This window comes from Prinia subflava, chromosome 7 (assembly GCF_021018805.1).
Source record: "Prinia subflava isolate CZ2003 ecotype Zambia chromosome 7, Cam_Psub_1.2, whole genome shotgun sequence".
NCBI lineage: Eukaryota > Metazoa > Chordata > Aves > Passeriformes > Cisticolidae > Prinia > Prinia subflava.
Genome location: NC_086253.1, coordinates 26,123,420 through 26,140,808, shown reverse-complemented (window position 1 = coordinate 26,140,808; position 17,389 = coordinate 26,123,420). Strand labels below are relative to the sequence as shown.

General features: G+C 46.5%; 3 protein-coding genes across 15 annotated transcripts in view; 1 reads left to right on the top strand and 2 right to left on the bottom strand.

Moving 5' to 3' along the window:
• FRYL (FRY like transcription coactivator) overlaps positions 1-6,057 on the top strand; it is a 186,651-nt gene extending 180,594 nt beyond the window's left edge. For 11 of the 13 annotated variants that reach the window (XM_063401905.1, XM_063401906.1, XM_063401899.1 and 8 more), the window contains 4 exons: positions 1,366-1,383; positions 2,344-2,454; positions 3,816-4,012; positions 4,446-6,057. In XM_063401905.1, coding sequence (XP_063257975.1) covers positions 1,366-1,383; positions 2,344-2,454; positions 3,816-4,012; positions 4,446-4,704 — 585 coding nt within the window. In that variant the 3' untranslated portion in view covers positions 4,705-6,057. The remainder of the gene's footprint in view (positions 1-1,365; positions 1,384-2,343; positions 2,455-3,815; positions 4,013-4,445) is intronic. The other 2 variants (XM_063401903.1, XM_063401900.1) reach the window with 1 other exon arrangement.
• Positions 6,016-11,348, bottom strand: ZAR1 (zygote arrest 1). Its single transcript, XM_063401910.1, has 4 exons — positions 10,228-11,348; positions 10,052-10,144; positions 9,903-9,977; positions 6,016-9,829 (listed from the first exon to the last, which is right to left on the bottom strand). The coding sequence occupies exons 1-4, from the start codon at positions 11,026-11,028 to the stop codon at positions 9,686-9,688; spliced, it is 1,113 nt and encodes a 370-aa protein (XP_063257980.1). The 5' UTR covers positions 11,029-11,348; the 3' UTR covers positions 6,016-9,685.
• A 148-nt stretch (positions 11,349-11,496) lies between these two features.
• On the bottom strand, positions 11,497-14,071 carry SLC10A4 (solute carrier family 10 member 4). Its single transcript, XM_063401911.1, has 3 exons — positions 13,459-14,071; positions 12,855-13,065; positions 11,497-12,213 (listed from the first exon to the last, which is right to left on the bottom strand). The coding sequence occupies exons 1-3, from the start codon at positions 13,836-13,838 to the stop codon at positions 11,698-11,700; spliced, it is 1,107 nt and encodes a 368-aa protein (XP_063257981.1). The 5' UTR covers positions 13,839-14,071; the 3' UTR covers positions 11,497-11,697.
• Positions 14,072-17,389: the final 3,318 nt, after the last annotated feature.

Here is a 17,389-nt window from a genome sequence, read left to right as displayed (position 1 = left end):
GCTGTTAGTACACATAAGCCTGAAAGAATGCATCTGGACTCTGGCTAGACCATTTCTACTGGACAGGCAGGTACAAAAATCAGATTAATTCTCAAGTAAGCACGTATGTGAAAGACACTGAAGCAATACAAAGCCATTTTTAAAGGAAGACCTCTCCTGAATTTTTAAAAGGTAGCTATCAAGGTGTGTTTTGGGGGAAAGGGATTAATTATGGTTTACAGTAATAATGAGACTTGGCTTTAAGAACACTGGAATTTAATGACTAAAATTATTATATAGTTAACCTTGCCACTTCTCAGAATGATTCTCTGTGCTTCATTAAAGTGAGTCATCAGAGTCATGTTAACTTCTGCAGTTCAAGATCTTACCTCTTCAGTGTTCTGTGCATCAGAAATACAGTAATTGTGCTGAGTATATAATGGCAGAGTGCAGAACAAAAACATGCAATGTTTATAACCAGGGAAGCACAGAGTATATAACTTACCATAACATCATGTACAACTATGTGCTTAGTAAAGCTCAGCTGCTTCTGTCTGTCGGGAGTCAGACATCCGCTGCATCTTTGTATATTTTGCTCTCAGGCACATGGTGTGATTGCAGTGGGGTTGTCCTGTGCAGGGCCAGGAGCTGCACTTCAGTGACCTTGTGGGTCCCTTCCAGCTCAGCATGTTCTGATTCTGTGATTCGGTTTGCTTTGACCACTGTAGATGCCTAAGTGCCGTCAATATGCTCAGTGCTGTACAAAGCACAGGAGTGGTGAAGCTCACCTCCCTAGTCTGGGACATGTAACTTCTGACTGCTTCTCTGCCTATCCCTCTTCCCCAAACATTTTTTCTGAAATGCCTTGTAAAAACCAAGTGCAGTTACATTACAGAAATCTCTCGGAGGTGTTGAGAATTAAGTTTAGCAAAACCAAGAATTTCTAAATGGATTCAGAATCCAAATTAACCTTGCATCTCCAATTTTAAAATGCATTATTTCTGCTTAAACTATTATGATACAGAACAAGTAAGAAGCTTTGTACAGATGTTCAGATCTAAGTGTCCTTGATTTTGATTATCTTAAATTTGTGCACTTTTCAGACTACACAATGTATAAAGACCAGACGGGGTTGTAAGAGTGTTATTCATGCTGTGGGACAACAAAGCCAGTACTTTTTATTGTTGGTTATAGCAGCAAGTAATTTTATGTCAAATTCAGCCTCTTAATTTTTTACATTCAGGATATATTTGGAGCATGTTACTTGTATTTCTTCCTCCATTTTACCTGGGACATCTTTTACCCTAATTAAAATTATTTCCTACACTAATTCTTGCTCTCTTTTCTTTCTTTGTATTTTTGTGACCTGCTCATCTTCTTGCTTAGCAAATGGAAATTCTAGCAGTAAGTGACAGTTCTTGATTTATCAAATACTTAACCATACCAGTCAACAAACTGATCTCTATCTGTCTTGTCCATTTGTGAAATAATGATGTTTTGTCCTAGATAATTACAGAAATGATGTGTGCTTCAGTTTTGCATCATCTAACCCATTAGACTGTTGGTCCTTTGTAGATAATAGGATCCTGTAGTTAGTAGAATGTTATAAAGATTATTCCATTAGCAGTAGCTTTTTTGTCTGTATGTGAAGCAGTATTAACACTGTCTGCACTTCTGACTAGTGTTTAATGACATAAAAATGGAAGCAAGACCGTGTGTAAATTAATACTGCTATTTCATTTCCTTAAGAATATATCATGTGTTATTTTCTAAAGCAGAATAAGGACTACCTATAATAAAGAAAACATTATTCCTGCCTCCAGGAATGGAATTACTCTCCTACTCTTGTCAGGCAGTGTAAGCTAAGGGCCAGGTTATATACTGTGCTTACAATATAAATATTAATGGTTATGAAAGATCTTATACTTACGCACCACAACTGCTTCTTTTGGATATTAGATCTTGAATTTAAAACAGTAAAATATCAACAATAAAAGTAAGTGATCTATGAAACTATTGTTTTTAAGACGTGAAATCTTGAAATGTTCCAGACATTTCAAAATGCCTTTTGAATCACTTCACATACCACTCCACCCCACTTCTTGGAAATGTAACTTATTAAAAAGTGAACTTTAAATCTCTGTGGGAGGCTACTTGTAAATCTAGAACTGAATGAAGCTTTCACCTGCTTTTCATTAGCTTACTGTATGTTAGCTTCTAAATATTTTTGGCATTTTCTTTAGTAGCCAAATTAACTACTTCTAATTTTGCACACTTAATGAAGAAGTTGTGATTTATTGTCTCTTGTACTGGATAGCAGGAGGTTGGCACTTCTGAATATAACAGTATTGTTTACATTTGTAGGAGCTGGAGTTGTGTCGGAGGCTGTACAAGTTGCATTTCCAGTTGCTACTTCTGTTCCAAGCCTATTGCAAACTCATCAGTCAAGTAAAAACAATCAGAAAAGAAGCAGAGGTAATGAAAACCATGCTGTTCAGCTAGTAATTGTTGACATTTTAAAAGCAGACAATTTAAAACACATTTTGATAACATTTTCATCAGTGGGACATCCTTTTAGAAACTGGAGGAGGGTTCCAGCTGTTTTATAGCAAATTAATAAAATATTTAAGTAGAGCTAATAAGAATTTTCTGAGATGTTCAATTATCTGTGTTGATTTTTGTACAGCTTGGAAGCTCTTTAAAAAAAAGACAGGAATGTAGGGAGTCCAGTGATGAGGATTTAAAGTATTTCAGTAGCACTCCTGGTGTATTCTAATCAAGCTACAATCAAGGCACATCACCTCCAACTCAGCAGAGCTCTGTGATGAAGCCCCTTTCCATTGCCCTGGTGTTTTCTATGCCAAACGTCATCACTTTCTACCAACTGATTCATTTAACTGTGTCACTGCAGCCACCATTCAATTACTCTGCAACCTTAGTCCCCATCCTAAGCACAGTTAGTGTGTATTCTAGACCCCTTACTCCTGATTTGCAGTTGTAGTAAATTCACAAGTAAGAGGTGTTTTTCAGCTGTGGACCTGTGGTACATATGTGATGTTAATTGAGTTGTGTGCATTATGCTATTAATAATTTCTTCTGCAAGTTCTCCCCTGGGTCTGGAATGCAATAAACAGGGGTAGCAGGAAAAAAAAAAGGTAGGCTTGGTCTTGCTAGATATAGTAGGGAGGAACATAAAAACCCTGAGTGAAGGTCTTTGGTTTATGAGTAGCTTCAGAAGAATACTCTGTCTTCCTCACTTGTATTTCCAGATTTTTGTAGAGGCTGCAAATAAGTTTGTGTTTGAAGAATGCTGTGGAAGGTTGGCATCACATCAGTCCCACTTCTTGCCTAAGTTAGATGCAGAATCATGTTCTGAGAGATGGCCTCGTGTTTTCCTCATGCATTGTAGCTAAAGTTGAAGATGTTATTATATACACTGGCTGCACTGCTGTTAATGTGCTGGGTTACCAGTCCTCCAGATTTTTCCCTTCGTATTTAAGATGTCCTTGTAATGGCACCATTGTTGCCATACCTTTCTGAAATGCTTCATTCTTCTTGTCAGTTTGTTATTAAGTAACATGAGGAGAAAAGAAATTTATTTTTGAAATAAATTTTAAAAGAACTAAGATGGAAACTTCATCAGGGAAAACCCAAATAACTGATATGCACGCTTGAGCCATTAAATTAACTGTGTACTTAAACAACTGCAGAAAATATTTGGGCGTTCTTTTTCTATTTCTCATTATTGCACAGAGAAAAAAATAAAACCCTGATCTGAAAAATATTTTGGCTTGAAATACATTTAAACTAGAGAAGATAACTTATACTTGTTTTAGGTAATAAACATGTCTGAAGAACTTGCTCTTTTGGAGAGCTGCCTGAAAGAGGCCGAGGCAGTGTCTGACAGTGGTATTGAAGAAACTGAAATTGCAGAGGCTTCCCAAGCTAGCACAGAAACAGCGATTCACTCCCTCATTGAATCCCTGAGAAACAAGGAGTTCATGTCAGCTGTGGCACAGGTCAAGGCTTTCAGGTAAGGATTGCATTCAGATCTGGAGTTTCTTAATAGACCTTTTTAAATTAAAAACAGGGATAGGCACTATTCCTTTTTTTTTTTTTTTCCATTTCTTCCTGGATGTCCTTGTTGAAAAGGACAAACACTGTTGCTTCATTACATATTTTGGGGTGGTTTTTTTAGTAATTTAAGAAAAGTAAAAGCAATTTTAGTAGTACTTGTTTTTTAGAATTTATCTCTGAGAAATTATACTGTTAATTACCGGGACTCAATGGAAGAAACATTCCTCATTTGTCTTTTGTTCAAATATCGGCTTAAAGAATAAAAATACTTAAACTTTTGATTTTTTAAATCCAAATTGCATGTTATTTTCCCTTGTGTTTTCCTGTCTTCTATTCAAATGTCTGTTTAATTCTTTTTGACTCTTTAAATCGAACCTGTGTGTTTACAGATCTATTTGGCCCCACGACATCTTTGGCAGTTCTGAAGATGACCCAGTTCAGACGTTGCTGCACATCTATTTCCGTCATCAGACACTTGGCCAGACCGGCAGCTTTGCAGTAGTGGGCTCCAACCAAGACATGTCTGAGGCCAGCTCTAAGCTGATGGAACTCAATCTAGAAATCCGAGAGTCTCTCCGCATGGTGCAATCCTGTCAGCTTCTAGGGAAGATCAAAACAGGAATAAATCTTGTGACCACTGGATTCTGAACAGCTGTCATTTAGAAAAGAACTGATGATGAAGACACTTCAGACTATTATTGAGCACCTTTCACAAAAAAAAAACAAAAACAAACCTCCAGCAATCCTGACAACCAACACATTTTTATCACAGCAAGAAACTCTTTCATCAGAAGTGAAACCTTGAAAATTGAAGTGAACATCCTACTTGACTGCTCTTTCTATACAGCAGCCTGTGTGGCAGTAGTATTTTTTTATCAAATTTATGTATAAAAACTACATGCAAGGAAAAGGGCTTAAACGTAATGCATATGTATACATTCTTTTCTGTTATAACAGAACTATAAATGATGTTTGCAGTGACAGCCTCTACAGGTTGGATCAGTATCGCAGGTGGGATGAGGCTAAAATCAAGGCTGGTTTGTTTTGGCTGAAGACCTGCAAGGCTTCCTGGCTTTCCAGCAGTAGTAGATAAAACCATCAACTAACACCTAATGAAACACTTGGCAACGTCATGAAGAATGTGCAGTCAAACATGAGTAGAATGACATATGACTGCAAAAAGCATTGACTTCTCAGTGTTTTATTTGCTTTTGTTGTCTGTAATAAGGAAATAATGTGTGTGAGTTAGAATGTATGGCTATGTGACAGTTGTTTTTTGAAGGTATGGATGATTGTTAAATAAGGTCTCAGAGCATGCTTAAAAGAGCTGCAAGATTATTTTTGAAGAAATTTTATTTTATTAGATCTAATCCTCATAGTGTGTAAATGTTAGAACATTTAATAATATTTTAAACTGGGATTTCCCAGTGTTTCTAAAAGAAATAATATATCTGTTAACTTTATTGGAATGCTGCTCAGTTCTCTGACCAGTGCTTATGTTACAAATATTGATAACAACTAACCAAAAAGTAGCTGCCTGCAGAGACTTTAAAATGTATATTAAAGATATATGCTGCCCATCAGCAATTCTCATTAGAAGTTAACTTATTTTATTCTGTATATATTCTAGAAACTGTATAGTGCAAAACCAGTATTTTTTGTGTAAATTTGTGCAATGCACTGTTAAAACAGTAGGTGTATAAAGCTATGAGGAGAAGGGGGCATTCCTTCTTGGCAGTCACATGCAGTACTTGCAGTCTGAGTAGCCTGCAGGGTTTGAAGAGTTTGAATGCATGTATGTGCATCTTCATGACTCAACTGAAGCCTAAGGAATTGGGACTATAGGAAAAAAAAAAGAAATAAAAACCCTGACTGTGCAAACAGGCAATATACTTATATTCAAAGTCTGTAGCATAAAACAAACTGGATTCTGTTGAAACCAGATAGCATTTTGTAGGGAAAAAAAAAAGAAAAAAAAAAAAAAAAAAAGAAAATAAGATTGTAGTCCCACAATTCCTGTGATTTGAAAGGAACACCCAGTATTTTTATATACATCTCTTACCCACTGTGATTTTTTTTTAATGGGCTCTCCTTCCAGAGTTTAGAATGTAGAACTGAAATTCTTAGCTCTGCCTTTTTTGGGGAAATTAGGCCCCACTAGAAATGCAATTACGCTGAAATGCATTAATTGAAGGCACTGTGCATGCTGTTGGACTGCTGACAGTAGTTATGTTATCCTAACAAATTCTGTAACTGGTCAAGGCACATTCATATCCACTGTATTTTTTCCCTGTCCCTGATAAAATTGAATTATTTTGATGGTTTTGTGGTACTGTAGATGGTGTTCTTAATTACTTAACTAGTATTTACAGGGGAGAGGTAGTTTTGTTTAGGGGTGCATTACACTTTTATTTACATCATCTTTTACCAGCTTTTTTTTTGTAAAAATAAAAGACACTGTATCTCTCATTTTGTGTATTTTTACAAGCTAGAGTTTAAATACTTTAGCTAACAGACCAAACACTGACAACAGAGGCCTGGGTGCCCTGAAGTAATCTTTTTCCTTTTATGTCCTGTCATTACAGCAGCATTTTTCTGGGCATCTTCTGAAGCTGTTAATGCATTTCTCATGAAACTCAAACCTGAATTCATATATGTAATTTATTGTGTTATACATCTTCCTCCATTTATAATGGCTAGTGAAACCTGCACTATGGAATAGAATTATGTTAGCTGCCTTTTGATATTGCTTTAATTTCATTCAGCTTTCCAAAAATCACTCAACTACTGCATGAGCTGTCACCTGCGTTACCTGGTGCCAGGTCTGTGCTGAATGCAAAGCTATGGTGAAGCTGGCTAGAAAGAAGCAAAACATCAGCCATCTGTAAGACACAGCACTGACTGAGCTAGCATGCAAAAGAATCTCTTTATGAAAAATCCATACAGTGCAAGTGCAGGATAGCTTTGAGGAACTGGCACCATGAAAGCTGATCCCTTCCTTTTTGCATAATTACAGTAGGTCAGGAGTAGCTTTCCTTCTTCCTGCTGAGTCTAGGAACCAGTGCCCACAATCAGTGAGTGATGACATGGATATGACAGTAAAGCTGAAAAGCAACTAGAAAGTATAGAATTGTACTTTGGCATCAAGCAATAGAAGCACTGAACATATTTATGTAAGAGGGATGAAATGCAGAGCTGCTCTAGAACTGAAGAATGCTGCAGGCTTAAGGAAAGCTTGTTTAATATCACTGCCTAGGGCCTTGTACTCCTCCAAGCCACAGAGCCTTGTGATAGCTGATGAAAGCAGGGGTTGTCTCCTTGCTGCTACCTGCCACATGGAGCCTTCATCAACTGCTGGTGAGGCACAACACACAGGGCACATCAGCTAAGCTGCTCTACATTTTGTTCTGCAGAACCAGCTGCTGATTTGACTGTAGTTAGTGGGAATGACAACCCTTAAGTCGTACTAGATTTCACTTTGGGCTGGTACTGCTAATCATGTAAGACTCACTATATTCACACCAAGTAATCCTCACAGCAATGTTCTGTGAGGATGCTGTATAAATAGGAAGCATTCAGCTGCTCATATTGCCATGACTTCAAACTGACATGGCACAGAGCTTCAGTTCTCTGACTCATTACCAAGGTGCACAGACTCATCACAGTTTCTCAATGCATACATCAGGAACAGACTACAGCCACTAGAATGGGGAAGGCAAACAGGAAAACATTGGAGAACTTCCTTGGAGGAGAGTATGCTCAGAAATAAAGACACACCAGATCACAGCTGCAACTGCAAACTGAGGCAGTAGGGCCAGGTTGCTTCAGAGAGGGCCCGGGTGCTTTCCTCAAGCTGGAGGCTTGCCACTGCTCATGACAGTAACTCCAGGTGAGTACAAGGCACATGCATCTGTAACAGAACACTGCCCAGCTGCAGGGTACTTTGCAAATTGAGCAGGCCAAGGATGGAATTTGCTGTGAAAGTCTGAGCAAGCTGGTTAAGCAAGGGGTATTTCCTTTTACTGTGATACATGGAAAAACACTTCAGGTGGAAGGATGAAACAGAACTGTGTTCTGCTCTGGAGGGAGCAAGTATACTTGTTCCCAGAATGCTTCACATTGCTGTAGTAATGAATGCAGCAAGAATAAATAAAATTGCTTGGCAGTAAATTGACACTGAGGCATTAAGCCCACTGCAGCAGGTTCAGGGGGCACACTGAAATAAGGCAGGAATTTATGGCAAGATGAGTTAAGCATATAGAATTAACACTCACTGCCCCTCAAACAAGACATGTTGATACAAAGGACAGTGTCTGCCTACCCTGAAACACACTAGCTTCCCCTTAAAGAAACAAGACCACCTGGTGCTGAAGGTGTTCTACAGCATGGGCTCAGACTGGTTCTCCCTTTAGCCTTTAATAGACTGGTCTCTCAAGCTGGGTACAGATATAGATAGGTTTGCTATAGCAAATATAAAAACCACTCTTTTCCAAGAGAAGCTACCTCAAGAGTTCTGCAAAAAGCTTGATAACTATGCTTAATTTAAAAATTAACAGTGGCAGTAGCATTCTCAGAAGTAGTTTTTATCTGTGTTTACCCAGCTCCCTAGCTAAAAGGCAGTGGTGTATGTTTTACTGGCTTGTGAATCTGCTCAGATGGTGATGCTGTTAGTCACAGAGTCAGCTTGTAACACTTGGCTGAAGCATGGTGCTCCTGTAGAGGATACCACCACGGAGAGCATCATCTGCAAGTAACCAGTGTTGGTTCTGCCAGTACTACCAAACACCACAAGTACAATCCTTCTGATGGCAGGCATCTAAACTAATTAGATCAAACTCCTTCAAGTAATCTGCTAAGTGCATAGCTCTTGCACTTTACCTGCAGATTGGAAAGGAAGCCAAGTAGATGCAGCATTATTGTACCTTGCTCCTCTTAAGTGTCCCTTCTCTCCATAACCTTGTGCAAGTAAGATGAGTGACACATTTACCAAGAGGTCATCACCATAACATCAGTGACTGTTCCTCAGCATTTTGTGAGAACTATCCCAAAAAGCTTTCTTTGGCTTTTGCCTACAGACAACACCAGTTTAGCTAAATGCAGACCAGCTGTACCAGTAGAAGTGATTCAGTCCTTACACAGCATTTCTCAATCATTTTCTAGTGATGGAAAACAGGTGCAGAATACTTTGTATATCGAATAGAGGTGTGCAAAGTAAGTGAATACTACTAATGTTTTGTTCATGAAGGGTGGTCTACTACCTCCTGCAGATGGCAAGTTTGATGTTAACTTCAAGCATTTGATTAGTTCAAGAGCAGGAGCAGTAACAGAAACCCTTTCCACCTGAGAGTCTACTAAGTCCTGAGTCAGTTCCTTCCAAGACCATCACTGATTTACAATACACCTCTAGGCTTGTCACCTATGCAAGTTACAGAATTTACAATGTGCACCCCTCTGAGCTGGGCACAAACCCACCTGATCATTTGAGTATGCTTTGCAATACTTTTATTTTCATGCTTTCCTAGCTACTTCTCACCAAGTACCTTCAACAATACCATTAAAAAAAAAAAAATCTGCTCTACTTGCAGTTTCCTTGAAGAGCCCTAAACGAAAACAAAAATCCCCATCCCATTCAGATGATGTATTTGAAGCTGAATGTGCTATTGCAGGAGAGGCGTTTCCCTTTGCATCTCCCACAGAGGTCCTGGCGGTGGGGCCTCTTGGGATCCACGTGGCGCATCTTCACGGGGCAGGTACACCACGTCTGCTTGCAGCTCTGAGGGAGAAGGCGGCGGTCAGCGGGGGCGGCCGGGCCCGGGAACGGCCGGGCTCGGGGCGGTGTCCCTTACCTGGCAGATGATGTCCTCCACGCGGTACGGGTTGTAGGACTTCTGGCAGGTCCGGCAGAACTGGCGGAAATAGACCTGCGGAGAAAGCCGGGGTCAGCAGGGGGGCGGCGGCACGGAGCCCGAGCCGGGGCAATCCGAGCCGGCCCTACCTTGTTGGTGCCCTGGACGCACCAGACGTAGGCGCTTTCCCAGCGGATGTTGCAGGCCTTGCAGTGGTAGTACCCGTACTTCTGCTCCAGGAACTGCCAGGACAATGTTACTCGAGGGCGCGGGCGCCTCCCGGACCAGCCCGGCCCCGCCGCACTCCCCCGCGGCCGACACTCACCTGGAAGCGCAGGCGGGTCTTGGCCGCCGACGACTGCCGCTTCTGGGGTGAGGCGGGCGGCTCTGCCGGCTGGGCTGGTGGCTCTGCCTCGACCGCCTCTGCCGCCTCCTCCTGCCTTGGCTCCGTCGCCGGCTCCGGGGGGGCGGCCGGGTGCTGCCCGAGTGGCTCTGCCGGGCGCTGCTCCAGCGGCTCGGCGCCACCCGCAGGGGGCTTCTCCCAGCTCGCCCTCACGGCAGCCGCCTCCGCCGCCCGCTGCTCGGCCGGCTCCTCCTCGACGGCCGCCGCCTTGTCCTGCTGCTGCGGCCGCCGCTCCGGCCCCGGGCTCAGCTCCTCCAGGAAGGCGGTGAGTCTGCGGGACGCCACGGGCGAGTAGACGGCGATGGTGCGGGGGAAGCGCACGGCGCGGGTGCTGGTGGTGGCGGGGCTGCCCAGCTCCTGCTCCGCCTCACGGGCCCGCGGCGCGGCGGGGCCGGAGCGGCGGCGCAGCAGCGTGCGGGGCCCGAGCGAGCACTGCACCGAGGCGTCCTGCCGCGGGTTCACCTGGACGCCCACCTCCTTGGTGTTGGCCTTGCGGAGCCGCGGCGTCAGGTTGGGGTTGACCTGGGAGAGGATGGCCCTCAGCTGCGCCCGCTGGTAGTTGTCGAAGTACTCGGCGGCCGTCTCCCCGTAGCCCGAGAAGTAGCTGCTGCCCCGCGGCCGCCAGCCGCCCGCCGCCCCTCCCTTGCCTTTGGGCGGTGGGTAGCGGTAGGAGTAGGGGTGGTAGGCGGTGTAGAGATAGCTCGCCATCGCCTCCTCGGCCATCACTCCGGACCCGGGGCAAGCCCCGAGCCTTGGCCTTAAATACCCCCGGGGCGGGGCCGGGCTTCCCTCGCCCCTGACGGGCGCCTGCCTTGCGGCCCCTTCCCATCCGCACCTGGAGCGCGGCCTTGGGCCATCCCCCGCCCCCTCACAGCTCCCCAGCTGAACCAGGCAGAGAGGCTCTGAAATGTCTCCAAGAGAGTAAACAGCGGATAAAGACGGGTTCGGTTCGGCTTCGCCATGTATTTGTGGTGAGAACAATGAGAGAACAATGCTTTTACAGCAGGTGGGAGGCACAGATACACACGAGACGTGGTTTTTCCTGTCTGACTGACACTGAGTTGGTGCTGACTCTTCAAACACTGGTTTTTCCTTCTACCTATTCCTGCTGCCCTCGTCCAGGCAGCAGTCTCCTTGCATGAAGTTCTACAGTTACTGGTTTTACAGTTACTGGTTTGTGTAGCAGTGATGCTTTTTTTTTTTTTTTTTCCCATTTATTTTGGAGGAAGAAGAACTGTCATGGTAATAAACACGTATCACCTTGTACAATGGGAGCAGCTGGAGAAACGATAGAGGCCGGGCAGCTCTGCTTGCAGGGCAGCGAGCACAGCCCCTGCCTGGTTGCAAGCACGACACACATTCATGTCTGGGGGAGTTACCTCTTTGTCCTGCCTAAAGTGCCGTCTGAGTCGGCTCCATCTGAATGGAATTGTGCTCCTCTGTGGTCACTGTGCCATATGAAGTATCAGCTACCTCCTCTTCCTTCAGTTTCTTGTAGGAAATATCTGTGTCTTCCTCTTCACCAAGTGCATCTTGCTTGTAGCTGTCTCTTCCGTACATCTTGTACGCCAGCACAAACAGTCCCGCTTCTGCCGACTGAAAAAGCGCATAAAGCAAGGGAAACATGTACATGCTCCCTATGAGCTCTGGCGAGAAGGTGAGTTTCAGGATGGCAGTGCAGAGCTGGACATTCTGGCACCCTGTTTCCAAAGATACTGTTCTCCTGCAGTGCAGGGGCATTTTAAAGACCGTGGCTAAGCCGTATCCCAGGGCGTACCCTGCCAGAGGCATCAGCACTGCAATGGCGTAGACAGACGCAGGAATCTGTGCCAACAGATCTGGGCCCAGCATGGTCCCGGTCAGGATGAACAGGACCACCAGAGTCACCAAGAGGGACCACAGGGAAATCTGGCAACAGATACAGACATTGATAAACAACATGAGGGCTATTATTTCGAAAGGATAAGCATAGCAGGTAGAGCTTACTAAAGAGTCTAAATGGCAAAACACGGTTGCGCTGCCCTTCCCAGGTTTGCTCCTGGCCTGGGATTTTGGTGGTGTTCGATCATATCCCAGGAAAGGAACGGGATGAGGTCACCATCCATCATTTTGCTTTGGGATGACTTTCTGGGAAACAGGAGTCAGGACCTGTGCCTCACTCTTCCTTTCTCAATTAAGCTAATTTAGTTGCATGTGTTAAGGAAGTGTGGCCATGCCTGCAGGTTGGTTTTGCCTGACCTGGGTGCAGCAAGAGTGGGGAGAAAGCAGAACGTCACGGAATGCATCTGCTACAGGATGCCTACCACGCTGCCCTCCTTCCTGTGCGATAGGGGGTAACCCACCTTTTCCCTCGCTTTCTCTGTCCCACCGTTTTATTTCAAACCTGTAAGTCTTTGTATTCCACCTCAGTCGTTGGCTACACCTGTGTGAGACTAACACCGGTTTGGAGGGACCAGAAAGCTTTCTGCCGTCGGCTGCCCGTCCCCGGTGCCGCCCCCGGGCATGCCCCGCGGCGTGGCCCCCTCCTCCCTCCTCCCCGCCGTGCCTACCTTGACCAGGAGGTCTGCGGCGCGGAGGTGCCGGTAGCGGATGAGCACCCCCAGGCCGATGGGCAGCAGCGTGCTGCCCAGCGTCAGGCTCACCGCCCCCAGGGGCAGCAGCTGCACCACGGCCGTGTTGATCCAGTGGCGGCTGTAGATCCAGAGGCAGAGGGGCATCAAGAAGAGGGCCAGCAGAGTGGAGGAGGCCGTCATGATAATGCTGCGCCGGGGGGACCAAAGAAATGCTCCATCACCGCGCGCCCGGCCGGGGGCAGCCCCGGGAAGCCCCAGCGGGTTCTGCAGCCGGCCGGGCACTTCTCACGGCAAGAGCCCGCTCGCTCTCCTCTCTCCCCTCTCCATCCTCCACCCCCTTCCCTGCTCCGGCCAGGGCGCGGGCTCGCAAGCTTTTTAGGGAAGAAGCAGGAGGCGTGTGTCGGGGCTCTCGTAAGATCCTCCACGGGAGAAGCAGGGGAGCAGTGCTGGCGGTTCCCAGCGCGCCGTGCCCGCCCGTCCGCCCGTCCCGGCTCCACCGGCGGCAGGTGCCCAGCGAGCCCTTCCCGAGGCCGCCGCAGCCTCCCGGCCGGCTGGGGACGAGGGGCAGCGGGGCACCTACCTCAGGTTCATGTCCCCGTCGACGAGCACGGACATGAGGTTGGAGAGATTGCCGCCGGGGCAGCAGCCGCACAGCAGTACAGCCACAGCCGCCACCTCGTCCAGAGCGAAGATGAGGGCGAGGAGGAAGGCCAGCAGTGGCATGGCCACGAATTGTCCCAGCAGCGCCAGCAGCAGCCCTACGGGCCGCCGGAGCTGCTGGCCCAGCTGCCCCAGCTCCACGGCGCAGCCCAGCCCCAGCATGGTCACGCAGAGCCCCAGCCCCACCAGCACGCTCAGGCCCTGGCTGAGGGAGCGGTCCCCGAAGGTCTCCCCGCCCGACAGAGACCCGCCGTCGGGGCCGCGCCCCGCCGCCGCCGGGGGCTGCGCGGAACTGGCCATGGGCTCCGCGGCCCCGGGAGCCGCCGGCTCCCGCCAAGCCCCGGAGGAGAGCGCGGGCGGCGGGGCGGCCGTCAGTGCGGGACGCGGGGAGGGCTCGCCCCGGCGGGCGGCGGAGCCCGCATCCCTCCCCAGCTCCGCTCGGATCTCCGGGTGCTGCCGGTGTCTGTCTGCTGCGCTCCCGGACCCACGCGGGGTCACCCCCGGCGTGGGCGGTGTCTCGTTGCCGCCTCGACGGCGGTCACCGCCGGCCGCCAGCGCCGCCCGGCCCCGGCGGAGGGAAGCGCAGGCGGCGGCCGGCTCGCTGCCGCATCCCCCCTCCGGTGCCACCCCCGGCAGCCTCTTCGGGAGCCGGCAGGGCCCGACCTTTCCAGCGGAGGAGCTGAGGTATCACAGGATAAGTCCTTTGGCATCGGCATTACAAAAAGGTCGATCAGCGTCGCAATGTCACTGTGGGTGGGCAGCACTAGACCCCTCTGCTGAGGGATTGCCAAGCTCGTTCCCCCTCCAGGCAAGTTGCTATTGATGTGAAGGTTTTGGAATGTGTGAGGAAGGATGGAAACCCCTTTTATGAGGTTGAGGAGACACCACTGTCTTCTGGTGGGGATGCAGAAACCTGCCAGGAGAGATGATACCTTTTAAAGGGTAGTCAGTACACTTGAAAGAAACAGACAAGCTTACGTGCATACAAATATTCAAATAGGGTAAGAAATTTAGTCTGTCACCCAAAAATCATATCCAAGGGCAATCAAATTGTTTTCAGTCATATAATTGTGCTTACAACAATTCCTTTTCATTTAATAATTGTGTGTCACCCTGTTCCTTCAGAAGTAAAGTGCTGTATAGAATGCCCAACTAGACTCACAAGGTCAGAAGCTCTTGAGGGAGGAGGACAGCTTCTGAGGGCAGGAGATATGGGGTGATTCTCACTTTTGGCACCACTATTGGCCTTGTCTTAGGAATGTAATCTTTCCCTCGTTTGCCCACAGGGTTTAGAGGGGTCACAGCCACCACTTCACATTATCACTCCTGGGTAAGGGTAGCTGATTCAGGACAGAGCATCCCCAGGGGCTTTCCCTTGGCTTCTGCACTTTGTGTGTGGCTCTACTTCTGCATGGAGCATTTCGGGTCACAGCTCAAGGGGGACACATTGGATTTAAGGACAGAGCCTTATGGGCTGCCCTGGCTGGCTGCTTGTCTTAAGCTGCATCAAACAGCAAGTTTGGGTAAAATTTTAGGCTGTCCCAGGACTCAAGTAGAAATTATTGGTGGCTTGAAAGAAAAACAGATAGTCTGCTTATTAAGCCTTTGGTTCTTTCTTGGGGCACAGGTGACACAAGAAGTGCAACAAATACCTGGTGACAAAATCCTGGGAACACAACTTTGCCAAAATGATGCCAAGTTCAATACTGTTCTGCCTGTGTTTGTTTCCTTGTCATTAGCCTAAAGAGAACTCAGGGAAAATGAGTCATCAGAGCTGAACAACCAAATAGGATCCTGATTGCTTTATTTCATTCGTATTTTTGGGCTCTAGAGGTGGGGAGCTCAGAATCTGGTTGGCTTTTTGAGCCAACAGCATTCTCCGTATTTAATTTTCTGGTTTGTATACGCAGAAAAAATGCTTGCATTGTGTTTTTGTCCTTCATAAAGTCTTACCACTGTTATATTTTATTCTGTCATGTAGCCAGTACTTTGCTTTGCAACATTCAGGTAATTTTCTTATCATACCCTCCCTGGTTTGTAAGAAATGCCCGGGTGGTTCCCTGTGGTGTGGCTGACCAGGAGTCACTGTGGGCAGACCCGGGAAGGATCCACTGTGTGAGCACAAGGCAGCTGCTCATTGAGTAGGTGGGGAGGGCACCTCTTCCTGGGTGGATAAAGCAGGCCCTGCTTTTTATCCCAGGAGGGCACCTCCTCCTGGGATAAAGCAGGCCTCCTGCTTTATCTCTGACTGGCACTCCCCAAACACCCCACTGCAGCAGGGCTGGTCACAGGAAGATATTTTTATATCATAATGAGTGTGACACCTATTGTGCAGGCAGTTACAGGAGGAGTCCAGTATCCCTGGAAGCAGGTGCAGCCTCTTTCAGAGCCTACCCTGTCAGCATAAACTTCAGTTTCAAGGGACACTGAAATACAGTGGGAAAATGTCATGAATGCATGGCAAAAAATCAAGACCTCTTGAGTTTTTTGTTGTAATTTGTCAGCTAAAATTAAAGTTAAAGTCTTGGTTTAAACACAAGCAGTGAAGCTGCCTTCAGGGAAAGCCAAGTCTGAGAAGAGCTGATGTGTTTTGCTAATTGTCCATCCACAAAGTACCTCCACTCCAGGTGGGCACCCGGCATATTCTCACATGCAGCATTCAGAATGAAAAAACATTGTACCTGCTGCTGAGCATAGTTCTTGCCTCTAACTTGCTGCAGGCTTTCCTAATGCGTCATACTGAAAGCACAGTCTGGAGTCTGGAGTGATGCTGAGTAGTTTTGCAGCATCTGGCTGTGAGGCAGGCAGCTCACACACAGTGAACACCTCAATGTATCTAAATCCATGGATAATTCCTTTCTGCTTTCTTTTGTGGAGGGCAGGAGAAAGGATACTGCCTACCCTGCTATTACTGGAAGCCACAAATTGAATATTTGAGTATAAAAAGACTTGGCAAGTAAACCTGATTATACATCATTCTCAATTATTCCTTGTTAGTCCTTCTGTTGAAAAACAGGTGAAAGGATAAGAGTTAGCAAGAACAAAGAAAAGGGAGGGGAAGGACTGCTTGTTGTAGTTTGTAACATTTATTAAAAACATTGTCTTACGATAATCTTAGAAGAGCATTGATTTCCACAGAAGAGCACTTGTGCTATAAGCCAGTCTGGAGAGGCAGAAGTCTCTCAGAACCTAGGAGTTTTGTTTGCTCCTTTATAAAAGGATTTTTGTGCCTTCCTTTTATTCAACTAGAATCAAGGGTGAAAAGTAGAGGATAAACTTGTAAGGAATTTTGATAGTACTGTAAGGAATGAGCAAAGCAGTCTTGCTGTTTATTCAGTTAGTGACTGCTTCAGCACACTGTGTGATGTTTCAATCACTTGCTTCTCCTGACAGAGGTTAAAAGCATCGGGCATAGCCCAGGACTACTGCAAAATCGCAGTCATTGTGTCCATGCTTCATCTTGGTGACCCCCAAGGGAAGTTGCCGTGGGTGTTGTTCACTGAGCTGAATTTGGGGCAGCAAGAGGAGGTTTGGTGTGTGCTTATTGCTGTCCAGGCTCTAGAGCCTCAAGCAAGAGGGGTTGGTTTGCAAATCCCAAGTGAGTTAAGGATAAGCCAGAGTCTTGAACTTGGAAGCCTAAATCTCAGATATGTTGCACTTCATGTGTGTGCCTGTTGTAATTATGAGCACGCCATAAAAGCAGCCAGTGGGGCTGGCTAAGAAAGCAAAGGGTGGCCACCCCCCCCTTTTCCCACTCTTTCCATTGCAGCTGAATATCCATTCCAGCTCCCCTCCTCCCGCCTTGGCTCTTGCGTGCTGTGCCTGGGTCTGCGGGAAGTGGCATCACCCTC

Excerpts from the sequence above, each read along its gene's own strand:
- SLC10A4 (XM_063401911.1), bottom strand. The coding sequence starts at position 13,838 with ATGGCCAGTTCCGCGCAGCCCCCGGCGGCGGCGGGGCGCGGCCCCGAC. Across the intron at positions 13,066-13,458 it reads GACGGGGACATGAACCTGAG|CATTATCATGACGGCCTCCT; the intron begins GTAGGTGCCCCG and ends CCCCCGGCGCAG. Across the intron at positions 12,214-12,854 it reads CCGCAGACCTCCTGGTCAAG|ATTTCCCTGTGGTCCCTCTT; the intron begins GTAGGCACGGCG and ends ATCTGTTGCCAG.
- ZAR1 (XM_063401910.1), bottom strand. The coding sequence starts at position 11,028 with ATGGCCGAGGAGGCGATGGCGAGCTATCTCTACACCGCCTACCACCCC. Across the intron at positions 10,145-10,227 it reads AGACCCGCCTGCGCTTCCAG|TTCCTGGAGCAGAAGTACGG; the intron begins GTGAGTGTCGGC and ends TTGTCCTGGCAG. Across the intron at positions 9,830-9,902 it reads TGGAGGACATCATCTGCCAG|AGCTGCAAGCAGACGTGGTG; the intron begins GTAAGGGACACC and ends CTTCTCCCTCAG.